This window comes from Sinohyriopsis cumingii, chromosome 13 (assembly GCF_028554795.1).
Source record: "Sinohyriopsis cumingii isolate HCF-2022 chromosome 13, ASM2855479v2, whole genome shotgun sequence".
Classification (NCBI taxonomy): domain Eukaryota; kingdom Metazoa; phylum Mollusca; class Bivalvia; order Unionida; family Unionidae; genus Sinohyriopsis; species Sinohyriopsis cumingii.
Window position 1 is genome coordinate 16,218,038 of NC_142973.1, and position 23,690 is coordinate 16,241,727.

General features: G+C 34.7%; 1 protein-coding gene across 2 annotated transcripts in view; it reads left to right on the top strand.

The window, feature by feature from the left end:
• Nucleotides 1-19,408, top strand: part of LOC149784986 (uncharacterized) — a 150,792-nt gene extending 131,384 nt beyond the window's left edge. Inside the window, exons 4-8 of one of the 2 annotated variants that reach the window (XR_016425344.1) lie at nucleotides 5,718-5,844; nucleotides 9,091-9,267; nucleotides 13,503-13,687; nucleotides 14,712-15,206; nucleotides 17,598-19,408. Coding sequence is in view for 1 of the 2 variants with exons in the window: in XM_089978664.1 (XP_089834790.1) it covers nucleotides 5,718-5,844; nucleotides 9,091-9,267; nucleotides 13,503-13,687; nucleotides 14,712-15,047 (825 nt within the window). In the remaining variant the exon portion in view is untranslated. Of the gene's footprint in view, nucleotides 1-5,717; nucleotides 5,845-9,090; nucleotides 9,268-13,502; nucleotides 13,688-14,711; nucleotides 15,309-17,597 lie in introns of those variants that run through there. The other variant, XM_089978664.1, reaches the window with a different exon arrangement.
• Nucleotides 19,409-23,690: the final 4,282 nt, after the last annotated feature.

Genomic DNA, 23,690 nt, shown 5'->3' on the forward strand with positions numbered 1-23,690 from the left:
CCGAGACTCGAACTTACGCAGACATAGGTGAGATGGCATGATCCGTGAGGGAGAGCGCTTTAGACCACTCGGCCACTCGGGGCCCCCACATTATATGACGTCATCCTTTAGATTCAGTAAATGACAGTTTAGAGAATATAAAGAATTATACAATTGAAATTAGAAATCCTGTCAAATCCAACAAATATGGATAAAAAGTATGTTCCATCACGTGTGTTTGATTCAAAATTGAGTTTAGTAATGTTCATACAGTAAAATGTCATTCAAATTCAACTTGAATGCTACCATTAAATCTAAATAAATAACCTAATGCTGAGAAAAAAGTCTGATGATGTATGTTAAATTTTTTCAAACAAATCACGAACATATTTTCTGGAACCTGGAAAGAGAACAGTATGGTATTATTTTCTATTATTAAAGTAGTAATGATCATGAACCATTATGTGTGATAAAACCCGATACCAGTGTCACGATTTGTGACGATTCAATAGCATAAATATGGCAATATCAGCAGAAATAACTGGAGGAACAATAGCTAACGGTTTATCATTCACAGGAAATAATTATTTCAATTATATGACGCAGATGGTGCAACGGTCCGTCATATACAGCAAGTAATTATGTATTCATATTTTGATGCAGGTAGTCAACAGTCTACCATTCACATGAATTAATTATGTATGTCAGTTATTTGATGCGGATGTTGCAGAATATGAAAATGTAAGACGATACTTATCAGAAGAGATACAGAGAAATCTTCCGTGTTTCAGAAAAACAATAAAATCACGTGATGCTTGAATGAAAGGTTGACAGAACCAGGTTAGAATACTCAGGTGTTTGATAATTAGATAACGCTTTGCTCTTTATGGGTCTACTCCTCGTGATGCAGTTTTACAGAAAGCTAGACAACCTAAACTGACACGCAGATAATGTATTAGTTTGAATTTACAAACAAATGACAATTATTATCATGGGTACCAGTGTTTCTGTCGCCTAATAGGAAATTAAGGAGAATAGCAACATAAGGCAAATACGTAACTAAACAGACACAGAATGAAACAGAACAGGGTGTTATATATCTTACACCCACAAAAGGATGTCTTTCACAGACCGCAAGGGATATTGTAAGTAACATATCTGAAAAAATTCTATATGTGCTAATATTTTGGGATATGATGGTATGCCTGTAGTGTTTTCATTAAGTTTGATATGAAGGTTAAAATTAATGCAATTGTAAATAGTTAGGGAAGAAATTATTAGAGATATAACATTTTCCGATTACAAAATTTGTCACGCAGGTGGAAGAAAGACAGCTATAGTCGTCTGTGAGAGCGAAGAAAATAGTACAAAGTGCCATTAAGGAAAACTTGAGATCATTGAAGTATGGAGCAGCTAAATCACAAAACACTGGTACCAAAGCTGTTCATTTTATTAAATATGGCAGGAAATTTAGAATATCATTTCATTTACAGATTCTAAAGGATTATTGTCCGATGTATTATTATGTCCTTCGTCAAGATTTGTGATTTACCATTTGATTCCCTCGAACGTGATAGAAGCTGTCAACCATAATTATGAATAGGAGAATATCTGTCTATTTTTACGAAACAATTACTTTTGATAGAATGGGTAATTCTGTGAAGGCAACAGAGATAAAAGGAATCTTTTACGACTACATAAAAAAATAGAATTATTGATGTGGCAGTTAATACAGTTTTAACAAATATAATATTTGATTCACCAAGAATGATTATAAAACGAGTATTGGGCCTGTGCAAGAATGACAGATAAATTGATCCTGAAAAGTATATTTATTCAGGAATGCTTTCTGTGGAAGGATTACCCAACACGTTTTATTTACAGATATATACAATGAGGCAATGTTTAGAGACGCAACAACGTGTTTCGTGAAATTGGAATAAAAACGTACACAACTTAGCAATGTGTGCGTTTTTAATTTTCGCACTGATAAACATTGTATCTGGTATGATTTGAGAAGTACATTTAATAATAAATTGCATGGAACTGGCCATAAATTAGCTATGTTCAGGAAGGACTATGGTTGCAGGTTAACATAAAAAAAAAATAATAGCACACAAACATTAGATTTCTTCTGACTGAAAATTCGTTTACATGTCTCGATTTACCAAGAAGAGAAAATCCTGGTGGTATGTATTTTGCCGTTTTATTGTCAATACGTTCAAAATCACGATATAGAACAATCAGAAAGTTTTAGATCGTAAAGATATCTTTTACATTTAATCAAGAACCCATTTAGGCATTGTAACTATTGCATTGTCTGTTTTATTACCAAATCTTTTGTGCAGTTGTAATTTTAGTTAAGAACATAAACAGCAGTTGTAACATATTAGGCGAGTACGATTTTGGTAACTGAGATAGGTGAGATATGCAGCATGAGTTTACAGTTCTTGCCCAGATTATTACACGCGATTGTGCTCGGTATGGCTAAAATTTGGGCAGTAAAATTAGTTCTAACTTCAGCGTGAAAGATTTAGCGTAGCACAATTTGCTTGCTTCAGATTGTGTATCGATTATTAAATTAATGTTTTGAAAATACAATCACTAATTCTTTGCATATACAGTTGCTACGTCGTTCGGTTGCGAAGCGGAATCTATTAGGTGCCGCAGTATGGCTAACGCACTGGCACACGTGGTAAATGACTGACCCATATACACTAGCGTATATTTACTCGGTTTTCAATGCATGTAAACCAATTACTTGCTTGTTTTACTAAAATCTCGGTTCTGTATCTATCTATGGACGAAGTTACAGATGGTTTATTTTTCCAGTAGCACCATTTTAAACTCACCCAAACTAATTGTTTCATCGTCAGTAGCCATCGAGTAGAGCTTATTAATCGTAATGAGACTACTTTCTGCTGCCGCGAAAAGTTCCAAACAGATACTCACTCATGAGTTTAATCGTATCGAACTTATTTTACCAGCACCGCCTTTGTCACCTGTTTTCTCGACTAGCGTATCTATAACGATTGTTGTTGTCACAATTCACTATCACTCCATGGCCAGCGTTTGTTGCCATGGCGAGTCCTCAAATAGCATCAACGTCCCCACATTCGCGTTTGTAGTTTACGAGAAATGCAGTTCTCATGGTTTACCTCAGTAACATTAAGGGTCCATCATAGTCCTTCTAACAACATACCAGTGTTGGATAGGCTTGTCTTCTTCAAATGCAAAAAACACACGCCATTCAACCAATTATACCTTTTTCACTGGTACAAATTTAATGTTATCATGGAAAATATTTTTCGGCGAAAATACATTTCCGGCAATAGTGCTTTCTTGAGGCCTGACATTACGTTCATATAAAATTATACTGACTACACCTCTGAATAGCTTCTGAAACGATCTGTCTTGTCTTCGCTCAAAACCTGTCACAAGGACAAGTGCGTATTTTGTTGAATAACAGTATAGATTTTTCTCTTCTTGGTTTAGTCAATGTTGGTGCAAATAAATATTCGGGGAATGCAATCAGGGTGGATTTATCGGGAAATCGCACTTAACCTTTGTAGAAAGAATCCCTGGATGCTTTTATGCCTGGCTATGTTGTCTGCAATCAACATTTTTCTCAACGTCTGCATTGAACAATGTTATCATCGTATTTGCTATGTCGGTTAAGCATCCGAGAAATATTCTTTATCCATATCTACTGATATCGAGATTCTGAACCATTCATATCGCTCAGCAACAGTAAATCAACCTGTTTCCGCCTATGCGAACTATTGCTTTGTTTATGTGGGGATAATGCAAGCACATACAATCCTGTGTCTAAAGCTTATACATTAATAATACGGGGGGGGGGGGGAGGAGGGTGTTCTTCAGATCTTTTGAATATGGCCTTAGTAAGCTGGACTGGAAATTCTATATTACCAAACTTGAGTTCACCCAGGTATTGATGATATTTCCGCAACTGGACTGTGTTGTCGCTTGCGGGTGTAATGCTGACGCGATCGCTAATCGAAAACATTGATTCTCGTAACTTTTCCCATTTATCACTGACCGCGGCTGAAGATATTCGCAATGATATTTGCAATGTCAAAAGCAATCGTGAGATACACAGCAGTTGAAAATACCGTTTTGTTAATTGATAAAGTTATTTATGAGAAATATTCCTAACTTTTCGCAAATAGAATTTTTCAAACTATGACCAGTGTTCTCTAGAGTATACAAAAAATTTAGCATAGGGAAGCATATTGAGGACCTTCGCATATCAATCAGATATGTACAATTTTACAAGTCTGTCAAAATATTACATTCGAGAGAAAAAATACAACTGAAGGTTTTGTTAGGAAACTAAGAGCCTCAGAGCCAATAAGCCGAGACGACGAAAAAGTAATATTTCCGCTGGCTAAATGGACTGTCACGCAACAGAAGCTTTACAATTTTCCCCGTGTAACTATTTTGATACAATGATAGGCTAGCGATAGAAAACACACACACTGTATGATACAGGTCATCGATGGGGTCACTCCACAGCTAGATGCAAGTGGCAGGGCATAAACATATATCTTCTTTAGCCGGTAATAAGAATTGTTATAAATATATTTACATGTATGCATCGTGAATTTCCTCAAAATGTACGGGTTTAGTTAGTTCTGCAAATCCGAATGACTTGTCCTGCAACACCTGATACACACCGAAACTGTACTGGAAATTCGAGGTAAAATTCTCCACACTGCATTGAATTGACCCAATAATCAAGTCCATCATAATCAGAAAAGCAGAATTGAGTTGAATCAACATAACAACGAAATCCGCCCATTCCAGACGAAATATGACTCTAAATTTCAATTTTAAGTAGACCAATACAACACTAAAAACGACAATAAGTTTTTAAAATGTTTTAAACTACCGTCGAGCGCTCGACTACGTTCAAAGGTCGATTGGCGGTGCTATGGCCATTAATATTGTTATTGTGTATTGATGAATCTACGGCTGTGTATTTATTTTGGAATACTGCATAAATTCAATTACTTTGTTTCATAAAGTGTATTTTTTTATAAAAATTAAGCCTTATGTAGATTAAGAACGTGAGTATATAACTTATTTTCTCGGATAGATACTTCACTCCCATATATTGTCCATATTTCCCCATACAAGTGCAGTAGCCTATAAATATTGTATCGGCCAGACTATAGAATCTAATAGAATTTTCTTCGCCTTGTCGTTTACGCGATCAAAATGTGTTATTATGTTTCTAAAGAGTTAGTAATTATATTTCCAAAACTTGAATTAAATCACAAAATATTGATAATGGCCACGTAGTTGTATGCTAGCCGATTTTCCTACGCAAATTCTTTCAAGCTAGTGTTAGGACTATATTTTACTGCCTAAAGTTTAGCTATACCTTTGACCTTGCGTGAGACGATAGGGGTAAATGAGATAAAGTCTTCTATTATAAAAGCCTTTGACCTAGCGCAGTTACAGAAATCTAAAACACCTTATTATGATATTACTGAAGCAGAGTCATTGCTGTCGTCACTTTCCCTTTACGAGTGTCGTTGTCTTCTTTATCTTTATCATAAGCATGTCAAGCTTCTTAATTTTCTTAGTCATACTCATTTTCTGAAAAATAAATAAATACCTTTTTTACCTTTCCGACCTGAAGAAAATGAACAAATTTCCAACAACATTGACGTCGTCAAGATCTTTCTTACAGTTATTATTCTTTATTTTAGATTCCCGGTAACATGAAGGGGTTTAACTCTCTGAACCAAACTATTGACCTTCCTCCCTTGGAAATCATGCCTCCTGTGCTGAAAGGAATGAGAGATCACAAAGGAATGCTCTACTACATTGTAACGGGTAAGAGCTGACCTACTTACGAATAGAAATTTAAGAATAAATACCCGCAATTCTCCAAACATAAGCAAATATTCTATAATAAAATACCCAAACGTGGATTTCTTGGCCTTATGCTAGGCAAAAGGCAGTGTATATCATTAGTAATATCCCATACTCAGAGCTTAAGTATCTTTAGAGTCCGAAATTTTCGGCAATATCACGCTACCTTCATCAGCAACTAATGTTGACCATGTAGCTTATAACTGTAACGTGATTCGAAGATAATGATGTAGATGGGTGGTAATTCAAGCCCCTCGTCCCGGTTTAGTGTTGGCCTCCGCGATCATAGTTCAGTCGCCTCCTTCGCCTTCCTTTTCCATGTGTTGTCCTCAAATGTGAGGACTATGGTCGGATTGGGAATGAGTGAATGTCACATACTGCATCAATGTTCATGTATGACCGATGACTCGCCTCTGATGTGTTCATTGATCATTGTTTCTAGCACTCTGCCATTTTCACAGATATAGTCATTCTCACAATCACTTAATTTTGATATGATAAACCACACCACACTTTTTCAAATTTTCTGTTTTATCCTTTTTATGTACACGTTGTTGCCTTAACGAGTTGTATGGTTTGTGATATACGTTGATTCCATATTGTATGAATAACTATAGTTAGGAATTCTGATGCTCTGTGGATATACCACATACTGATATTGGTTCTATTTGGGCTACTACTGGGTTTTTTGATGTTTTTCTTCTCTCTTCTGGAAGTTTTAAAATCCACCCTGGATTGCCAATTACTATATTGCATCTTTCACATGCTCTTCTTCTTCCATTCGGTTTGTCTCATCAGTGATTAAGGAGTTATCCCGGTGCGTTAAGGATCTTACTACTGACCTCTTGTGGGACAGATTATTGGAAAAGAAGTTTAGGTGTTAGTCAGTGTAGGTTGGTTTTATATAAGCAGTGACTTTTATTATCCCATCATCATTTACATGCCTGCACATGTCCAAGAATGTTTGTTTGCCATAATATAAACATAAAATCTTTTGACATTATTACTCTATTATTACATTTAATCAATGGATGTCACATGAAAATAACAGTAATTAATATCTGTTATACCGATTAAATTTTAACTTTCATCAGTTCTAATTTGGAAAACATTCAATGGTAGGCAACGGTACGCACGGTCTTACTAAGTGTGTAGTGATGAAGTAGATTTCTAATTCATGGTTTTTGTTTAAACCATATATTTTCTGTTCTATAAATATGGCAAGTATTGTTATTACTAGTACAATGATGCGCAGCTTGGAAACCTTCTTGTGGAACAGCGTTTGGATTGATGAATGAACCACCCTCTTTGGTAAGAGCAGGAACTTCCATGTCTTTACAATGTTCGATCAACTGTGGCTGGTTAAGGGCGTTTGACAAAATTTTTAAGAACGCAGGGCTGACATAACATATTTTCTGGTTGTTGTTGTCTTTGTTTTAGCACTTGCGGTGATTTTTGTAGCCAGTGATGTGTATAGTCTGTGTGTCTGGAACAGTGTTTTTTGTTATAGTTCGTTCCACACAGCATTCACATGCTGTGTGTGTCTCTCTCAAAAAGTTTTGTACTGGGGAGAGACCTTAAGTTACTCTATGTTGCTCTTAAGTTTGAGACACCTTAAGTTGTTCTGTGTGTGAATTATTTTGGTTATATATCTGCTGTTATTGTTGGTAGATGATTTTATAACAACTCCGTCAGGCACAGCAGAGGACAACAATGTTTTTTCTTTCTAAAAGTAGTTTCTAGCGCGTGGACACCATGCATGAGACGATCTGTATGAGACAACCTGGCTAAGATAAGAAAACCACTATTAGCAAATCAGGTAGCTTTCTCTGTCGGTCGGATGAGAAAATGAAAGAGGTTGCAATATTTGTTCCACTCCCATCACACCCCTCGGCAGAACCTCGTGGGAGACAGATAATGTAACCCCTTGACTGGGATTTGCTTGTCTGAGTGCAAACCCCTACAAAAATTCTCTTAATTATGGGCTTTACACATGTGACTGATCCATTCGAATGTACCATTTTCCTGGAAGCGATGTCCCTACCGATTTTCTCCCTTCCATGTCAGGATGTGGCGGTCGCGAATTTAAATTTAAAGTTTGATCACTACCAAGGCTACAATTGGTATCAGATGCTTTATTTCTTAACATTTTTAGCTTTCTTTGATTTGTCATTATGAGTACTTATATCGCAGTTTTTGGGATAATAATAGAGATGTATATGATGTCTAGGTTCGTTTAGTAGATGACAGATACATATTTCGCTATTGAAGCGGAAACATTGTTTGTCGTCACCACTAGTGCTTATACAAAAAATGTCCACTTCACGAGTGAGATCTCCTTATATGTACTCATAAAATCGTTGATTTCTTCTGAATATACATTTTAAGGCAAATATAGGTGATTTGTATGGATTTTCTCCATTTCGTGCCAATGCGACTAAGAGCTGCATTACTACCATATAAAAGAAGTTTCTTTTTTTAGCACAGCGACGTGTTACAAACTTAACTTGTACATGTAATGCTTTAAATTGTGTATTTTGGGAGATTAGAGATATATATTTTTGTGAAAATGACGACATTGTTATTTTCATTGACACTTTTCTCGTGCGGATTGATATAGTATTCGGCCGGATTTTTCTCCATCGTTGTCTAACATGATTATGGTTGCGATTACAGTTAAAATCTCTACATAAACAAAGCTATTACCTTATTTAATCAAGAGTTTTCCCGAATATCCATATTTAACGTTTGTTACAGAGTGTAACATGTATACGACATGGACCCATACTATGGAATAGTGACTGTTCACATTAATTCAGTCAATGGCAGTAGCACGATTCATCTGGAACTAATTATAAAAAGTTAATAGTTGAAGTCTACTTTTTGTTATTTGGAGTTTGTTTTATGAATTTCTTCATGCCATTGATTACATAAATTTGTTATAGACTTCCAAGAGTCTTCAAACATTTTAAGACGTGTTTATCTTAATGGGGAGAGAGAGAGAGGGAGGGGAGAGGAGGAGGAGGAGGAGAAGAAGAATAAAAATAAGATAGAGCTAAATATGGAAATATGGGTTTGAATAATCATATTATTTATGTATAGACCTCTTAGGAATGATACGGATAGGCGAAGGTTTGACCCGATGTTTGAAGAAAATTTACTGACGTTTCCTACAGCACTGTGTACAAATGATATTACTGTTTTCAGCATACTTCAAGCACCCAAAATTGATATGCAGTCCGATAGCTACAGCTGATGTCAGTCCTGGAAAGGGTCTTTATATCCAAACGGGTTTTGATATTGAAAATGATTTTCTGCGGATTCCTTTAGAATCAAAATTCCTCTCCTCACTGTGGAAAAAGGGGCCTTGCCTTCCTTTAATGGGTAAGTGTTGATTACCTTCTCGTCTATAGTTTTATCCTTCAAGGTATAGACTCATTTAAAAAAGGCAAGATAAAAAGAGATTTATACAGTTTCCAAGACGCTGAGAAAATTAATAATTTATATTCTTTTGTATGGCATCACATAAATGATTTCATGAATGAATCATTAAAACGGTTGTCTGAATTCTTTAATTGACACTTCTTTAGCGTGATGTCTTCATTACTCGTACATTGTGAGAATAATTGCACTAGAATTCTCACAAATAAAGAACATATTCAGAAATAATCTGTGTTACAGCTTGCTGCCATATAGATCAGATCGTCTTCAAATTCAACCTTCAAAATGAACGCATACAATTTTGGCATCCACAAAAAATTAAATCAACCAGCCTAAGTTCAATTGTCAAATGAACTAGGCAGTACGATTTATAGCCTGTCGGTTAACATTGATATTTAAAACAAAGGACTCTGATATTCAAGACAGGTTTATCATGAAAATACAGTTTTCTCTGGAAGAATTCTTTGGTATCAAAAACATTAATGAATCGACGGAAGGACCAAAGAGTGATAATAAAAGATTAATTTCAAGCATTTTTTAAAAACTTTTTAATTCGCCCGAAATGATACGATACTGTTTTCTTGTTGTCGTTGGCGTTTCTGTATACTTAAATGAAGTAATACTCGAGGAATTTCGTTTTACCACTCAATTTCTTTTCTTTATTGTCTTTAACCTTCTATCACCTGATCATTCCTACATATTCCGATATAGTGATTGTAAAGCAGTTTGATTGGAGTAAAGTATTGAAATAAAACTGTATAACTTGAATTCGATAATTTTCAGGTTACGAAGGTTGTATCAAATTTCCTGTTAATTACAATATGCTAATTCAAAAGTTACTGCAATCTGACATTCCTCGAGCAATAACACTTAGTCTGGAACGTTCGTGGCATTGCAGCATCCTGTTGTTGTGTGTGATGTAATGTTAAAAAGGGTAACCACTAATAATTTGGCAATTTGTTTTTAAAAAATGTAAAGATATGCTACATGTGGGATTTCATTCTTGTATTCAAGGGTTTATGACCTAACCGTCACAGATATGTCTAATGTTGCTTATAACATGCGACACTGAAATAATCATAATGCTTTCAAATGCTCATTAAGGCGTGCATCAACTAGTTGTAGCGTGCACTGCATCAACGCTGTATTGAGATGGTATAAAAACAGAACCTATTGTTTGTTTTTGGCGATAGCGTTGAATTTCGCGATTCTGCCTTTTTAATAATTCTTGGCAGATGGTTACTTTAAAACATAAACCTTTTTGAATCAATGGCATTCACTGCCAGCAAGATGACTCAAATAATAAAAATTCTGATCTAAAATTAAAACCAAAGTTTTTCCAATAAAATGTTTTGTCACTTTATTGCAGAGATATTTTCGGTTAAAGGTGAAAATCTCACGCAATTTAGATGCGAAATAATAAATTTGACATTGAAAATGTATACATATTATTTAATGCCAACTGTCCAGGTGTGTAACCTCTAGGGCAACACACTTCCCATTACTCATAAAAGCTTTAAAAAAAAGACGTCATAACATAACTGGTCGGAGCCCCGAGTGGCCGAGTGGTCTAAAGGGCTCTCCGTTACGGATCATTGCCATCTAACCTCTGTCTGCGTGGGTTCGAGTCTTGGATTCAGCCAATGTGGGTATGTGAGAAAGCTTGCCAGTAGCTTCTCGTGGGTCGGTGGTTCTTTTCGGGGTTTTCCCGGGTTCTTCCTCCACCATTAATACTGGCCGCCATGTATAGCATATCGTGTGCTGAAAAATGGCGTTAAACTCCCACAACAACAACAACGTAACTGATCACACGTTGCGCAGGATGATATTGGGAATATGAAAGGAAACATAATTAGCTTACACATGGTGCAGATAGGTGGATTTGGTTTTTTATCAATTGCATTAAAGTGAATTTATTTTATTTATTCGTTAAATAGATTGTAACAAATACTATAAAACAAGAACAAGCACTATAATACACTCTTACACAGTAACAAGTACTATAACATTATAAAATATTAACAAGTACTATAAGACAATATAAAACAATAACAAGCACTCTAACACACTATAAAACAATAACAAGCACTATAACATTATAAAACAAGAACAAGCACTATAACACACTACAAAACAATTAAAATCACTATAATATTATAAAATAAAAACAAGCATTATTACACACCATAAAACAAAATCAAGTACTATCACACACTATAAAACAACAAGCACTATAAAACACTATAACACAATAACAAGCACTAAACATTATAGAACAATAACAAGCACTAAACATTATAGAACAATAACAAGCACTAAACATTATAGAACAATAACAAGCACTATAAAACAGTACCAAGCACTATAACACACTATAAAACAATAACAAGCACTAGAACACATTATAAAACAATAGCAAGCACTACAACACACTATAACACAATAACAAGCACAATAACACTATAAAACAAGAACAAGCACTATTACACACTATAGAACAACAACAAGCACTACAACACGTTAAAAAAGATAACAAGTGATATAACATTATAAAACAAGAATAGTATTATAACACACTATAAAACGAAAACAAGCACTATAACACAATAACCAACACTAACATTATAAAACAAAAACAAGCACTATAACACACCATCAAAGAATAACAAGCACTATAACACACTAAAAAACAATAACAAGCACTATAACACGCTAAAAAAACAAGAACAAGGTCTATAACACACTATAAAGCAATAACAAATACTAAAACATAATAAAACAATAACAAGCACTATAACACACCATCAAAGAATAACAAGCACTATAACACACTATAAAACAATAACAAGCACTATAACACGCTAAAAACAATAACAAGCACTATAACACGCTAAAAAACAAGAACAAGCACTATAACACACTATAAAGCAATAACATATACTACAACATTATAGAACAATAACAAGCACTATAACACACCATCAAAGAATAACAAGCACTATGACACACTAAAAAACAATAACAAGCACTATAACACGCTAAAAAACAATAACAAGCACTATAACACTATAAAACGAAAACAAGCACTATAACACACTATAAAGCAATAACAAATACTATAACATTATAAAACAATAACAAGCACTATAACACACTATAAAACAAAAACAAGCACTATAACACTATAACACAATAACAAATACTATAACATTATAAAACAATAACAAGCACTATAACACACTATAAAGCAATAACAAATACTATAACATTATAAAACAATAGCAAGCACTAGAGTGCACTCTAAAAAACGAAAACAAGCACTATAACACACTACAAAGCAATAGCAAATGCTATAACATTATAAAACAATAACAGGCACTATAACACACAATAAAGCAATAGCAAGCACTATAACACACTATAACACAATAACAAGCATTATGACTGTCATCAAGTTGACCTTGTGGATAAGTTATGTAGTGACTCTCATCAAAGGTGACCTTGTGGATAACTTATGTAGTGACTCTCATCAAAGCTGACCTTGTGGATATGTTGTGTAGTGACTCTCATCAAAGCTGACCTTGTGGATATGTTGTGTAGTGACTCTCATCAAAGCTGACCTTGTGGATAACTTATGTAGTGACTCTCATCAAGTTGACCTTGTGGATATGTTGTGTAGTGACTATCTCTTCCTTTGACACAAATTGATGAAATTACTGCATAATGTTTGATGCCAGGAATGGTCCAAGTGTGCATGGTTATAAAACATTATGGTCCAAGTGTGCATGGTTATAAAACATTATGGTCCAAGTGTGCATGGTTATAAAACGTTATCGTCCAAGTGTGCACGGTTATAAAACATTATGGTCCAAGCGTGCATGGTTATAAAACATTATGGTCCAAGTGTGCATGGTTATAAAACATTTATGTTTATTTACGAAACAAGCAATGCATGGTTGGGAATTTTTATTCACCTGCTCAACGTAAATTTCGAATCAGAAAGTTTTCAAAACAATTTAAGTATAGTTTTTTGGTTCTGAGTCTTGGATCCTGGTTGAATGTTTTGGCCATGACGTACGTGAGAACTATGTAGCTTTGTGACATTACCATTGGATTGGTTGCATTTTTATATTTTCTGCATTTTAGATAATAATTTGGATTTTTTTTTATCTTTCCAGGAGTGCATTATTTCATGAACCTTGATTATGACCTTCCCTGTGAAAAGCTGTACCCAGTCTTTCTCACATATGATATGGAAGGGAAGTTAGGGGCATTCGGCTGGGTTTTCCAGGGGCGGCCACACAACTTTTACTCCAACGACGGACTGGGTCACTGGTTTCATCTCACACCCATTACATATCCTGTGAGTGTCTTTCTCAGAAAAACAATGAAATGCCAACATTTTTTTTATTAAAAACATTTGATTTTACGTCTGTTATAATAAGCCAAGCTCGAACGTGCATTCGTATCACACTCTAGACCTTGTGTTGTGAATGTTTTCTTTTATAATGATCCCCTTGTGAATCACCTGCCATAATATCAGACCATCTTAAAAATATTTCAGTCTTCTCATAAAATTACAGGGTTGATTTAATAAAATTGTTAAGTGATTGAGAAGAAGAAGAAGAAAAAACAGCCAATGAAGTAGCTTGGATAAAAGGCCAATGTCAGTTAAAATATGTTTATGTCATCTAACTTTCACTATTAGGTATACAAAATAGTGGGACTTTCTTATAACTGAGGTAAGTTACTTTTGCAAAACATAAAAATCAATGGTTCTTTTCCCATTCATGAATTATGAAATTGCCTTTTGCATTACGTCAATATGCAATTCAGCAATGATTGTCATATTTAACTTCATCCATTTGAATTTCAAAAGAACTAAGGATTTAAAGTCAGAATACTTTGTCAGAATACTTTGCACACTGAAGCATCTTTATCTTTCTGAAATTCATATCGAAAATTTGCGATATAATGAGTACTGTGCTAAAGTAAAACTGAACACAATAAATGTTCGGTTTTGTTTGGTTTGTGTACATTGACAAAATAAATATTGTCCTTTTTATGTCCAGAAAACTGTTTTTACGATATGCATGTTTTTCTTTATTTCCAGGTGTTTGAAATAATCACAGAAATTGTCAGTTACTAATAGAACATGTTAGTTACAATTATTTAAACCTTTACAAAGTTACTGGAATAACCAATAGCAGCATTAACACAATATTGCCTCGTATCCTTATGTATAGAATATCAGGTTGAATAAGAATACCTACTGACGCAGCGACAGTCCATAGTTTTAAAATACAGATAACTCTATTTCGGTTTATGTTGTTGTTTTACAGTATATTTCCTTGATCTTGACAGGTGTTGATTATTTCTAATTTCAGTTCATATTTGACACTTCCATGTTGCCTGCCTGTATGATGAACAGCAAGTTTCAAGTTTTTGGTATACATACTTTTCTCCGTGACCACAGAGAATTGGTGTGCACAAAAAACGTGGACAAGTCACACCAGACACTAAGACCGTCAGAAATGACACCTATAACACAAATTCCAAGTCAAAGGACAATTATAAATGCAGACGACATTTCTAATTCAAATGCAGTCAGTGATGACAGTGATAACGCAAACAGTATTCGTATGACTTCAGTACGGTGGACCCATATTGCATGTTTAGTTTATCTTTGTTTATGTTCATTGTTATTGAAGCTGATGCCATAGTGCTTAACGTGTTAGCACTACAATCCAGAACGCATTACACAAGGACAATGCAGGGAGACATAGTTCTTCCGAGCGAACAAACTGACGACTCGCTCCGTGTTGTGATATTGAGTTCCAGATTTATTAGCGCAGATTCACTGAAGATAAAACCGAATTCAGGTAAATTTGATTTAAGATTTGTAATTACGTATAAAGTCTTGTATGCAAAACACATATGGTTTTTGAAACTTGGAACATATAATAAAGTTCATGCTTGTCCAATTTTGTATCACTTCTCCATAAAGTAAGAAAGATAGATAATTTTGGATATTTATGTGATTCTAGCTATGGGTATGTTATGCAATTATGGCTATGGGTATGTTATGCAATTCTGGCTATGGGTATGTTATGCAATTCTGGCTATGGGTATGTTATGCAATTATGGCTATGGGTATGATAAACAAAGCTGGCTATGGGTATATTAAACAAAGCTGGCTATGGGTATATTATGTGATTCTGGCTTTGGGAATGTTACACGATTCTAGCTATGGGTAATTTAAACAAAGCTGGCTATGAGCATGTTACACGATTCTGGCTATGGGTATGTTAAGCAAAGCTGAGTATAGGTATGTTACATGATTCGGGCTATAGGTAATTTAAACAAAGCTGGCTATGGGTATGTAAACAAAGCTGGATCTGGGCATGCAAACAAAGCTGGCTATGAGTATGTAAACAAAGTTGGCTATGGGTATGTAAACAAAGCTGGCTATGGGTATGTTAAGCAAAGCTTGCTATGGGTATGTTAAACAAAGCTTGCTATGGGTATGTTAAACAAAGCTGGCTACTGGTATGTTAAACAAAGCTTGCTATGGGTATGTTACACGATTCTAGCTATGGGTATGTTACACGATTCTGGCTATGGGTATGTTACACGATTCTGGCTATGGGTATGTTAAGCAAAGCTGGCTATGAGTATGTTACATGATTCTAGCTATGGGTATGTTACACGATTCTGGCTATGGGTATGTTACACGATTCTGGCTATGGGTATGTTACACGATTCTGGCTATGGGCATGTTACACGATTCTGGCTATGGGTATGTTAAGCAAAGCTGAGTATAGGTATGTTACATGATTCGGGCTATAGGTAATTTAAACAAAGCTGGCTATGGGTATGTAAACAAAGCTGGATCTGGGCATGCAAACAAAGCTGGCTATGAGTATGTAAACAAAGTTGGCTATGGGTATGTAAACAAAGCTGGCTATGGGTATGTTAAGCAAAGCTTGCTATGGGTATGTTAAACAAAGCTTGCTATGGGTATGTTAAACAAAGCTGGCTACTGGTATGTTAAACAAAGCTTGCTATGGGTATGTTACACGATTCTAGCTATGGGTATGTTACACGATTCTGGCTATGGGTATGTTACACGATTCTGGCTATGGGTATGTTAAGCAAAGCTGGCTATGAGTATGTTACATGATTCTAGCTATGGGTATGTTACACGATTCTGGCTATGGGTATGTTACACGATTCTGGCTATGGGTATGTTACACGATTCTGGCTATGGGTATGTTAAGCAAAGCTGGCTATGAGTATGTTACATGATTCTAGCTATGAGTATGTTACATGATTCTGGCTATAGGTAATTTAAACAAAGCTGGCTATGGGTATGTAAACAAAGCTGGCTATGGGTATGTTATGTGATTCTGGCTATGAGTATGATAACCAAAGCTGGCTATGGGTATGTTGAACAAAGCTGGCTATGGGTATGTTACAGGATTCTGGCTATGGGCAGGTTATGCGATTCTGGCTATGGGTATGTTAAACAAAGCTGGCTATGGGTATGTTACGGGATTCTGGCTATGGGTATGTTACACGATTCTGGCTATGGGTATGTTACACGATTCTGGCTATGGGTATGTTACACGATTCTGGCTATGGGTATGTTACGGGATTCTGGCTATGGGTATGTTACACGATTCTGGCTATGGGTATGTTACACGATTCTGGCTATGGGTATGTTACACAATTCTGGCTATGGATATGTTACACGATTCTGGCTATGGGTATGTTACACGATTCTGGCTATGGGTATGTTACAGGATTCTGGCTATGGGTATGTTACAGGATTCTGGCTTTGGGCGGTTATGCGATTCTGGCTATGGGTATGTTACACGATTCTGGCTATGGGTATGTTACACGATTCTGGCTATGGGCAGGTTATGCGATTCTGGCTATGGGTATGTTACACGACTCTGGCTATGGGTATGTTACACGATTCTGGCTATGGGTATGTTATGCGATTCTGGCTATGGGTATGTTATTCTATTCTGACATTACATTATACTTTAAGTCCAAGGAATCTATAAAAGGTGAAGGGTGAAAACGCAAAAGTCAGAGTATTTGTAACTTAGAACAAATATAAATGGAAATAAACGAAGCAACTCCAAATATCTTTTCGCTATAAAATAATTAAAATCTTTATATCTACCAATGTCATATGTGTTCTCCAGCGCGTTACATCCTGCCATCTTTTTAAATATAATTGCGGACTTTTCTCTTTATTTCAGGCTGTGAACCTCTTAATTATGCCTCGTTTAACTACATACACATCTAAAAAAAGCATCATTCCTTCAAAACAAACTGCATGTATGGTTTGAAATGAGATGAACATGATTCGGGTGGTGAATAATACTACTCGGTGCTACTACCTCGTCAGCCTGGTAGGTGTGCCTACGTATTCAGTGACCTAGACCCTTCCTGCGGGGTCTTGGGTTTCGTCGAGTTCAAGCTTGACTAGATCATCTTTCGGATAGTGGATAGCAGTGATCGTCCCAAGATTTATCTAATTAAGGCACTGAAACATTTCCCACAGTGCTAAAGGCTTGAAATCAAGGACTGAATCTCAAAATAATGGAAACTCAGTGGACAATATGTTATTTTATACAAACTGATGTTGTCCAGAAGCGAAGTGTTGTGTATTATGCAATAATGGTTGATATGAATGGCGTTAAACTTCGAATTACTACGCCTCTAGCGCAAGCGATCTAGGTCTAATAGATGCCATGACTGTGACATACGTGGTAAATGTATTCTGAAGAAATACAGGATTTTTCTTCAACGGAAAAAAAGTCATATTGGGCACATTTTATTGTTTTCCTTGTAGGCCACAAAAAGAGTGTCTCCTTTGCACTGGTTCGTTGTCTGCATATCCCTACATCAGTCCATAACCCAGCCTGGATCTGCTAGCTGTTGTACCTTACTGTAGCATTACTTGGCACAATATTGATTACATTGTTGTTTAGATTGTACTCATACATCTTTACGTTTGTTATTAGTGATTCAAAGAATATAAGCACACACTTTATTAATGGCTGAGTTAAATAGGAAAATTTAATTGATTGTGGAAGTGAAAAATTGACGGGGAAAGTTACGTCTGTCTAAGAAAGTATTAGATGATTTATTGAATGTAATCTATGCACTAGCCGGTTGTTCCCGTCGAGAGCGTTGGAGCAGATCTAAAACCAGCGGGACAATGGTTTCCTCTTCAGGACCTCGGCACATTACGAGGTAAAAAATCAACATGATAAATAAGTGTCACAAGTCATGTTACTTTGTTGGGGTCTACGAAGGTCTACCCTAGTAGTGGACACTTACTAGAAAAGGCAAAACTGGTTGTTGCACACAAGTGTCCGTTGTACACTTCATCTTTAAAAATTAATTTTTGAACAAATATCATGCACCCAATATTGTCGTTATTATTTATTATTTATTATTATTATTATTATTATTATTATTAAGATTGTTCTATGTGCACTGCACAACAAAATCATAGTTCCGGGTATAAGTTGTTCTCTCCCAAATGTATGTTCCACACAAGATTGTTGTTCTTTAATCCATCCTAGAAATTATAAATCATCACCGACTTAACAAATATACACCAATCTTACTTTGTTAAGGCTATAAATACAATATCTGGCTGAATCAGTTCCTCAACACGCCAAGATCAAAAGACAGTCGGCTAATGTGAAAAGAGAAAATCAAAAGAAGCCGTATATAACATTGAAAAGAGAAAATCAAAAGAAGCCGTATATAACATTCCTCGTGACCCATGAACCAAAACTTCACCTGTGTTCACATGTTTTGAGTAATGAATGACCCATAACCTTAATGAAAAGGGATGTATCTTTTATTTTGTTTCAGGGACGAACATTTTGTTATTCATTGGTAGATTTAATTCAGTCATATAGATGAAGTTATATAATATATCCGTCACACTAGCGATAACAAAACTACTTTTCCCACATGCAGCAAACGAATTGCTTCCATTTTGTCTTGTAAGGATAAAACGTTAGTCAATAAAATATAAACTGCAACCTAATTATCTGATGGTATAGTACATGTTGGTTTTGGCGTTGAAAGTGTTAAGCTGCCGTGGACATCATGATAGATTCATACTGAATATGGAATCAAGTCAACGTGTTTTATGTCAACAAAACGTGTTATTGATTGCAATCTGTTGATTTTAAGGAAGAAATACCTCTCCTTCGAGGAAGATTGGGACAGGGGTTTAGTAAATACTTCTTTATCATAACGTTGTACTGCTTATATATAATACTATGTAGAATATTTAATACAAATAATACAATCATGCAGGTTAGAGAATTTTTAATTCGTACTCTACGATGATTCGAACGCAGGTCCGCGGGTAAAATGCTCCCATCTTAGCTACAGATGTAAACGAAAATCGAACAATATATGGATTACTAATTAAACATAAATTCATGTAAGTTGTGTGAATCTTGCCGTAAGGAAAAGCATTAATTGAAATCGTAATCTAAGATTTTCAAATGATTTCACCATTGCCTCATGGACAGTGTGTGGCACGAGGAGATATACAAGATATGCTTACTGATATTACAAGTGTTGTAGTTATCAATCCAAAGGTTTAGGACATACAATCATACAGAAAGAGAACAACAACAACAAAAAATACGTCAACAGTTGATTGTACATAGCCTCCGCCCTTGTTACGCTGGGAAATTGATCTCTTCCATCTCTTTGTGCTGGAGAAAGACAGTAAGAAGACTTGTATAACCTTTGCATACTAAATTATCTTCTGAAAGGCTTGGGTACACGTTTTGTTTAAATAAATACAGACATTGACCGAAGGTGATGTTATATGGGATATTTTAGTGTTGTTCAGAGACGGAATAAAATTATAAGCATACGGTGAATAATCTGACAGCAGGAATAAATCATGACCCTGATACGTTTCCCAGAGGGAGTAATTGACCCTTTACGTTACCCATGCTGAATAACTGTTTCTAGCAAGAGTGCTCCTCTTCTCAAACCCATGTGATAAATGAACGATTACTTATGATTTTATAACAAAACGACTATGCGATTAAATGTTCGCAATCCAGCGAGGTCAGCTGAATAAAAACATTCTTCCCATGGAAAACGTTTTCCACAACATATTAGATAAGCATTCACCGAGAAAGAAAGGGATCGGTATACCGGACATAAAGGCAATTGATTCTTCTTTGATCCTACACTAAGATACTAGATTTAAAAGAATCGATGGAACATGATAAATTACATTATCATGTGTACTTACTGTAATCAGACGAACAAGGTACTTTTCTAGGATCCCGATCCAAATATCGGATGATAGACACAATCCTGAACCTTATTTCCCTCTTGTCGCCATCTCTGCTTATTGAGACTTGCGACCAAACTGTTCGAGTCATTGAGTCATATATATATATATATATATATATATATATATATATATATATATATATATATATATATATATATATATATTAATGTTTTATACATCAGAAAATTTAACGAATATGTAATTATGCATTGTTATTCTAAAGTGTTTCCAACTAAAGAGAAAGAAATAAGAAATGATCACACCACTATTATCGTCCTTGTGTTTCATTAGTCACTTGTTTTGAAACTGTCAGTTTTGTAAGCAATTAAGAAATTTTCACTTTTCAAAAGATAGATGAAAGAAAAGGAGAACAGCAGATACTATACTAACAAACCATTCGGTCTCAAAAAATGGTCATCGAGATGAAATGGGTCTTAAAGAAGAAGACCATTGCATTTTCATATTTTACTTGTCAGTACTCAGGATTTAACCATTTAACCCGGATGTAAATACTACATTCCGACAATTTCGACCATAGAATCCCTTGTATGGCATGGCTTCCCATATATTTTGGCATGAATAACCAAGAGATGTTGAAATGTAACGTGATCTATAGACAGATTTCTGCATACCGTATGGCCGAGCCAACATCCAGTGAAACTTCTACTGACAGTAACTCAGTGTTGGAAAAATTGGAAACATCTTTAATTAGGAGCATCTATGACATTGCTAACGAATGCATCAAGGAAAAGTTAGGAAAACCTCATAAGAACACGAAGATAACAAAAAGCAACTTAGAACAATTGAATGCCAGGAAGCCTGATCAAATTATAATATATATATATATATATATATATATATATATATATATATATATATATATATATATATATATATATATATATTTGTGTGTGTGTGTGTGTGTCTATTTCCATAAATCCGTGAGGGAGACGTCCATGCATGACCTACAGATTCCAAAGAAGTGAGGAAAGAAATTATAGGTTGCTGACATTTTTTTGTTCAATATACATTTAAATGAGTACATAGTCTATTGCGATAACAATGAAGATTTGTGTAATATCTTCGATTACGTTGAAATATATTAAACAAAATTATCATTTTGAAAATAATACAGTGTGATTCAGTGAATGTTCATCCAGACCAAACGAGAAGAACTTTAGGAATAAACCTACCGATAGAAAAATGAGTACAGAAAATGTTAAAATAGAATAAAACATATTAACGTAATGAACACAAGCGAAATCGATGATAGATTGAAACGTTTATTTGATAGTTTCATACCATATTTCGAGACGAAAAACGATAATCCAAAATATATTTGACAAGACTGAACATTTACCACTGCACATAGATAATTACAAGAGACTCACAAATCTGAATATTTAACACTTCACATAGATAATTAGCTACACGTGACAAAATAAAAATAACTGTTTGACTGCAAAAGCTACACATGACAAAATTAAAATAACTGTTTGACTGCAAAAGCTACACATGACAAAATTAAAATAACTGTTTGACTGCAAAAGCTACACATGACAAAATTAAAATAACTGTTTGACTGCAAAAGCTACACATGACAAAATAAATATAACTGTTTGACTGCAAAAGCTACACATGACAAAATAAATATGACTGACTGCAAAAGCCACACATGACAAAATAAAAATAACTGTTTGACTGCAAAAACTACACATGACAAAATAAATATAACTGTTTGACTGCAAAAGCTACACATGACAAAATAAAAATAACTGTTTGACTGCAAAAGCTACACATGACAAAACTAAAATAACTGACTGCAAAAGCTACTCATGACAAAATAAAAATTGTTTGACTGCTAAAAGCTACACATGACAAAATAAAAATAACTGACTGCAAAAGCTACACATGACAAAACTAAAATAACTGACTGCAAAAGCTACACATGACAAAATAAAAATAACTGTTTGACTGCAAAAGCTACACATGACAAAATAAAAATAACTGTTTGACTGCAAAAGCTACACTTGACAAAAGAATGACAGTGAGTCTAAAAGCTACACATGAGAAACAATGACCGCCAAAATGTCTATTGAAAACAAAAATATTCCAGAAGGCGAGATGAAAAGGTTTTCCCACGGTCACAGCCAATCAGTGAAGAAAATGCTGCACAATAATTTCAATGGCTTATTTGAACACGTTGCCATACCAAATATATGAAACTGCATGTACGATGAGAAAACTACACGAACTATATGATATATATATATATATATATATATATATATATATATATATATATATATATATATATATATATATATATATATATATATATATGTGTGTGTGTGTGTGTGTGTGTATCAATGATATACCACGAGATGTATACATTTTTCATTAAAAGGAAACGAGGCTTCTACGAAACCCTTATAATTTATTATTAAAAATATTAGACTATTTTGTAAGGAATCAAAAAGTTCGCGCTACTAGCATTATTTGCTAATGCTTGCTTTTTCCCATCCATCAGAAGCAGATAAAGTAATTCCATTTCCAGAAATGTTGTACGATGAACAAAATCATACAATTTATATTACGCAAAAGTTGCAGTTTACTTTTGAAGAACATGTTAATGCTAAAACCGAATACAGTACATTGTTGAAACGTGATGAGATTGTAAATTCTGCTATAAGTGAATAGTGTTGGTGTTAAGATAACAAAATCAATATGCCTTAATAAAATAAGTGTTACGATGACTAAATCAATATGCCATAATGATATAAGTGTTATGGTGACTAAATCAATAAGCCATAATAAAATAAGTCTTGTGATGACTAAATCAAGATGATATGATGAAATAATTGTTATGATGACTAAATCAATAAGCCATAATAAAATAAGTCTTGTGATGACTAAATCAAGATGATATGATGAAATAATTGTTATGATGACTAAATCGATATGCCATAATGAAATAAGTGTTAAGATGGCTAAATCG